Genomic DNA, 6232 nt, shown 5'->3' on the forward strand with positions numbered 1-6232 from the left:
CAGGTTGTAGGTGATCTTGAAATCTCCGTTCTTCTCGATGAGAGACACCTGGTTGTCTGCGGTGCGGGGTCCGTAGGTGAAGATGTCCTCTGTCTTCAGGAACCCGTCCTTTCTGGTGAAGGGAGCCATCTTGAGGTTGTCAAGATACTGGAAAAGAACAGGGGCGAAATGACTTGATGAGATACGTTCCCGACACATGCACAGCCTAGCGATGGCCTTGCACGTGATGTTCTGCTGCTGATATGGCGAAGTAATCCAGACAAAGTTCTCGAAATTCTTGTTCAGTTCCTGGGGAGACATTTAGTATATATAAGTGTCATATTTTTTAAATGACGTTATTATTCGAATTAAGACGTCTTCTTGAACTTTCTTTCGCTTTTGACGTCAGAACTCTATTAGTTTTGGAGAGAGGGTCGCGAATAAAGTTAGTTTGTGTAACCGACGCCTTGACTGTCTGAAGAATTTAGTTGAAGAATCCAATGGGAAGAAAAAATCCATTACATACAAGCTTGAACAACCAGCCAAACATTTAGAAAAATGGTCTTCAGGGGAGACAATCGTCTTGCTGCAATTCTAAGGCCAAAAACCGCGGTCGTTTCTTTTGTCAGAGTATTAATCAAATAACCAAAGGGAAGTAAGCGCTCTAAATCCATGGTTAGGACATGCGTCATTTTGTCAGAGTATTGATGTTTTGATTATGACAAAGTTCGTCACTGATACAAATTATGATAGTCAAGGGGTTAAAAGCAAATTTGATTAGTGTTATGATGGTAGTGTTGGCGGTGATGATGGTGGTAGTCGTTAAGGTTGTTGTGGTAATGATGATGAGTTCAGGAATCTGTCCTTTCTCGTGAAAGGCGACGTACTATGACAGCCAAGGGGTTACAAACAAATTTGATTGGTCTTCTGATGGTGATGTTGGCGGTGATGATGGTGGTAGTGGTTATGGTTGCAGTAATGATGAGTTCAGGAAACTGTCCTTTTTCGTGAAAAGCGACGCTTAATAACTGTCCATTGACAAGGGATAGACGGGAGGAAAATCACTTAACATACGTGAATGTGTGTTCGCTTTGTGTTCAAATGTGTTCAAAAGAGCCCGAAAGTGTCCCAAATTGTTCATACAATGTCTACAAGTGTTCCTAAAGTGTTACGAATGATTTATATTTTCCTAAGAAAGTGTCACATTCACCTCTTTTTAAATGGTTTGTTTTCTGGTTCCAGTCACAAGAAATGTTGAATTTGTACAAAGAAACAAAGAAAGAAACAAACAAACAAGCAAACAAAGAAGCAAACAAACAAACAGAGTATATGGTTAACAACACAAAAAATGACAAATGTTTACAATGAAGAAGTCAAAGGAAATTAGAAGAAAAATAAAAAAATAAAAAAATAAAAATCGAAGTCTGATAAATGTAACAGAATCAGGACGAACTTTGAGCAAACACGAGAAGAGAACTGGTCAAACATTACAGCGGGGGGAAAACCCCGTTTGAAAGTAGGAAAACCCCAAGACAAACTGATACCAACTTTGCGGGCAATCTTGAGGGTGCTGCGACCTTCCCACTTCAGGGTGTTGGTCATGTTCTCTAGGCCCACCCACAGAGTCTTAATGACGTAGTGCTTGTTCTTGTCCGTCTCAAGGTCGTTGCCAGGGGTGACGGTCACCAGCCACTCGCCGCACTTGGTTCGTCTGACGGCATTGTACTTGCAGGGAAACTCAGTAGTCTCGGCGGTCTCGGAGAACGTCACTACTTTCTTTCCCTTCTTGGCCTCGCAGACCTTGGTCATACCGAAGCTCGTATGAGCTACAATTGGAGAAAATTAAAATTAAGAAAGGAAGTGTATAGGTAACATAACAAACAAATGTGTATGGTCACGTTTTGTTGTGTCACATTTAAACGTTCCAATAACGTACCTTTCTTGTTTTTTGATGCAAAAAATATTGTGATGTTCATATTGCGATGTTCATATTGCGATGTTCATATTGCGATGTTCATATTGCGATGTTCATATTGCGATGTTCATATTGTGATGTTCATATTGCGATGTTCATATTGTGATGTTCATATTGCGATGTTCATATTGCGATGTTCATATTGCGATGTTCATATTGTGATGTTCATATTGCGATGTTCATATTGCGATGTTCATACCACAACTAAAGCATTCATTCTTGTGTCTTTTCACTGAAACTGTTTATGCAATCTAAGCCTCTTCATTTGGCTATCTGGCACCATTTTCGGATCAAAGAGTTTGTCAACAGTGGTCACGTGACCGCGGCTGAAGTAAGGGTACCCCCCAAAACAAACCGACCTGACAGAAAACGTTACGTTCTTAATAAAAAAAAACCAAGAAAGGTAGGTTGTTGGAACGTTTGTTATTGACAAAACAATACATTCACAAATATATCGACCCAACGACCGGCACGGTTGGCCTAGTGGTAAGGCGCGCGTCCGCCCCGTGATCGAGAGGTCGTGGGTTTGAACCCCGGCCGGGTCATACCTAAGACTTTAAAATTGGCAATCTAGTGGCTGCTCCGCCTGGCGTCTGGCATTATGGGGTTAGTGCTAGGACTGGTTGGTCCGGTGTCAGAATAATGTGACTGGGTGAGACATGAAGCCTGTGCTGCGACTTCTGTCTTGTGTGTGGCGCACGTTATGTCAAAGCAGCACCGCCCTGATATGGCCCTTCGTGGTCGGCTGGGCGTTAAGCAATCAAACAAAAATCGACCCAACGGTCTTTTAAGTGCACAGACAAACAATTAATAACAAACAATTATCTGGCTGATTTTTCTTCCGCCTGCCACGAAGCCGCAAGCGAATGAATCAGTTACGTTCTTATTATATAATGAATAAGTAAATAAATGAAAAAATAAATGAAAAAAACCGCAAGTAAATGAATAAGTTACGTTCTTATTAAAGAATCAACAAGAATTGAGAACAGCCACAGCAAGAAGAAAGTCAAATGAATGATCTATCCAGAACAGGTTCATTTGTATAGCTGGCAGCCCGCGATCCCCGTAAGTGCCCGGATAAACAAAGGAAGTCCCTCGGGACTACCAATGTGAGTTAAAATAGAATATTGTGTAATCTGTATATACTACAGCATAAAACAGAGGAATAACATAGAACATCGTGCAATCTCTATATTATATACTACAGCAAAAAACAAAGGAACAAAGAGAGGAGAACAGAACTGAGAAAAGATAACTCACCGATGGCACAGAGGACCAGGACAGCAACAAATACCTTCATCGTTATGGCTGTTTTCTGGTGGATAAATTCATTCATTTCATTTAAACGAAAAAGATAGAAATCACACGTTCAAAACAGAAAAAAAATCACGTATTTAAAGTAGAATCATATTTAGAGGAGAAATATACATAAATCATATCTTTACATGAGAAGGAAACACATTACTTTTGTAAAGGAGTGTCATATTTAGAGGAGGAGTAAATATAACGCATCTTTAAAGTAGAAGGAAATAAATCACACGTATGGGCAAACAAAGAAACTGACTTGCTTACGAACTAAATACATACCTGAGTACAGTAGCTCACCAGGGAACAATTATATACGAACAAAAGTAAGAGAACGAAGGAAAAATGTATCACCGTAAAGCAAGTAAGAACGAAAGAACAAAAGAATGAATGAATGAATGCTGGAACGAAAGAAAGATAATGGAAAAATGAAAAAGAAAAACACTAGAACATTTTAAACTGAGACGAAATCAACGCTTTTCGAAAACGAAGCCGTGAGAAAATGAATGAATGAAAGAAAGAAAGAAAGAAGAAAGTAAAGAAAGAAGAAAAAAGAAAAAAGAAAAACAAAATTACAAAAAAGAAAAGTCATGTCGGAAGACAGACATACAGATACGCACAAACGCACACGCTCTCTGTCTCTGTCTCTCCCACATCGAGAGAACTCCATTGATTTGTGATTATTTCTGTCGCTTACCACCACAGAAGGCTAACAGGCACAACGACAGAATATGAATGAAAACTATATGTTAAAAAGAAAGAACAGATTTCGAGCTAAAAACGACAGAAAGAAAGACCCAAGACTCAAAACTCAAGGTTTTACTGTTATAAAAAAAAAGAGGAAAATTGCCACGCAGTGTCGGGCGGTTACAGACATAAAATACATCACATATGCTTAGAAAGAAGAATTGCACTTATGAAGAAAAAACAAATCACCTGATGTTTGATCAACAGAGAAGCGATGGCCGATACAATCTCACTTGACAATCGGGGGATATTTATACACGAGCCTCAACTTTCTCTCACAGGCCCTGGTAAAAATTGAAGAACTGACAGTATCAAAATATAAAGTCACGCCCCCGTGTGGCAGATGGCGTTGCCTATCACTTTCAGATCTCTGATCGTAATTTTTTTTTTATTCTGATGGGTAGTGAAAAGACTGTCAAAAGTCACTTACGTATCTGAACTGCTCTGGAATTATTGCACAATAATGCCTTTTGTACGTGATGCAAAACCTTTGAAACGCTGTAGCTGTTTTTTCTTTTGGAAAAATAAGTTAAGAATGTCTAATTCAATGACAGCGCTAGTGTTAAAGGCACCCGCCTTCTTGGGGTAAGTTTACATGATGATTTAAAGTTTTGATTTTGAAGTTCTTATAGTTGAGCATAACTTTCACTTAAGCCTCATATTGCCTTGGGGTAGTCGACTGCGCGAAGTATACTCCGCGAAGCTGGCCGCACGAAGCTTTTGTATTGAGTTTTCGGTAAAGGACTTTGCGAAGTCTTCGCGAAGTCGATGGGGCTGAATGACTCTACGTACTATTACACATGTCGTACTATTACACATATCGTACTATTACACATGTCGTACTATTACACATGTCGTACTATTACACATGTCGTACTATTACACATGTCGTACTATTACACATGTCGTACTATTACACATGTCGTACTATTACACATGTCGTACTATTACACATGTCGTACTATTACACATGTCGTACTATTACACATGTCGTACTATTACACATGTCGTACTATTACACATGTCGTACTATTACACATGTCGTACTATTACACATGTCGTACTATTACACATATCGTACTATTACACATGTCGTACTATAACACATGTCGTACTATTACACATGTCGTACTATTACACATGTCGTACTATTACACATGTCGTACTATTACACATGTCGTACTATTACACATGTCGTACTATTACACATGTCGTACTATTACACATGTCGTACTATTACACATGTCGTACTATTACACATGTCGTACTATTACACATGTCGTACTATTACACATGTCGTACTATTACACATGTCGTACTATTACACATGTCGTACTATTACACATATCGTACTATTACACATGTCGTACTATAACACATGTCGTACTATTACACATGTCGTACTATTACACATGTCGTACTATTACACATGTCGTACTATTACACATGTCGTACTATTACACATGTCGTACTATTACACATGTCGTACTATTACACATGTCGTACTATTACACATGTCGTACTATTACACATGTCGTACTATTACACATGTCGTACTATTACACATGTCGTACTATTACACATGTCGTACTATTACACATGTCGTACTATTACACATGTCGTACTATTACACATGTCGTACTATTACACATGTCGTACTATTACACATGTCGTACTATTACACATATCGTACTATTACACATGTCGTACTATAACACATGTCGTACTATTACACATGTCGTACTATTACACATGTCGTACTATTACACATGTCGTACTATTACACATGTCGTACTATTACACATGTCCTATGCATTTAGAGCGCTGTCTTCCCTTTGTATATCAGACTTCCAACTTCTAGTGTTGGAGTTTTGGTCCTGAAGTTCAAAACTAGCTCTAAGATAATACCATCGTGTCTCAAATACAGCTAAATGCAGCTTTTGGGGAATCTAATGCCAGATAAACGTTTCATGCGAGGTCTGCGGAGTTGAAGAATGATCGTTTCCAAATGTCTCATTTGACAGAGTTAATTGGGCATACAACTCCTACTCGACACAAAAGCAGCCAGGCTGTGGATGTTTCCTATGTGCCCAGGTGAAGACCAGATCACGTTGTGCTCATGATCCGATTCTGAGGATTCCGCTGAAATCGCTTCATCCCCTCCTACTTCTACTGCGCATCGTTTTGTGTTCGCATTAATACTAATTCCGAACAGTCTAGCTTGTC

At 39.1% G+C, this 6232-nt stretch overlaps 1 protein-coding gene across 1 annotated transcript in view; it reads right to left on the bottom strand.

The window, feature by feature from the left end:
* Window positions 1-4296, bottom strand: part of LOC138961402 (uncharacterized) — a 10117-nt gene extending 5821 nt beyond the window's left edge. The window contains exons 1-4 of the mRNA XM_070333020.1: window positions 4196-4296; window positions 3215-3269; window positions 1528-1805; window positions 1-147 (exon numbers count right to left, since the gene is read on the bottom strand). The exon at window positions 1-147 is cut by the window's left edge and continues 97 nt beyond it. Coding sequence (XP_070189121.1) covers window positions 1-147; window positions 1528-1805; window positions 3215-3254 — 465 coding nt within the window. The 5' untranslated portion in view covers window positions 3255-3269; window positions 4196-4296. The remainder of the gene's footprint in view (window positions 148-1527; window positions 1806-3214; window positions 3270-4195) is intronic.
* Between the last annotated feature and the right edge of the window lie 1936 nt (window positions 4297-6232).

The sequence above is a fragment of the Littorina saxatilis genome, linkage group LG3, assembly GCF_037325665.1.
Source record: "Littorina saxatilis isolate snail1 linkage group LG3, US_GU_Lsax_2.0, whole genome shotgun sequence".
In the NCBI taxonomy this organism is placed as follows: Eukaryota; Metazoa; Mollusca; class Gastropoda; order Littorinimorpha; family Littorinidae; genus Littorina; species Littorina saxatilis.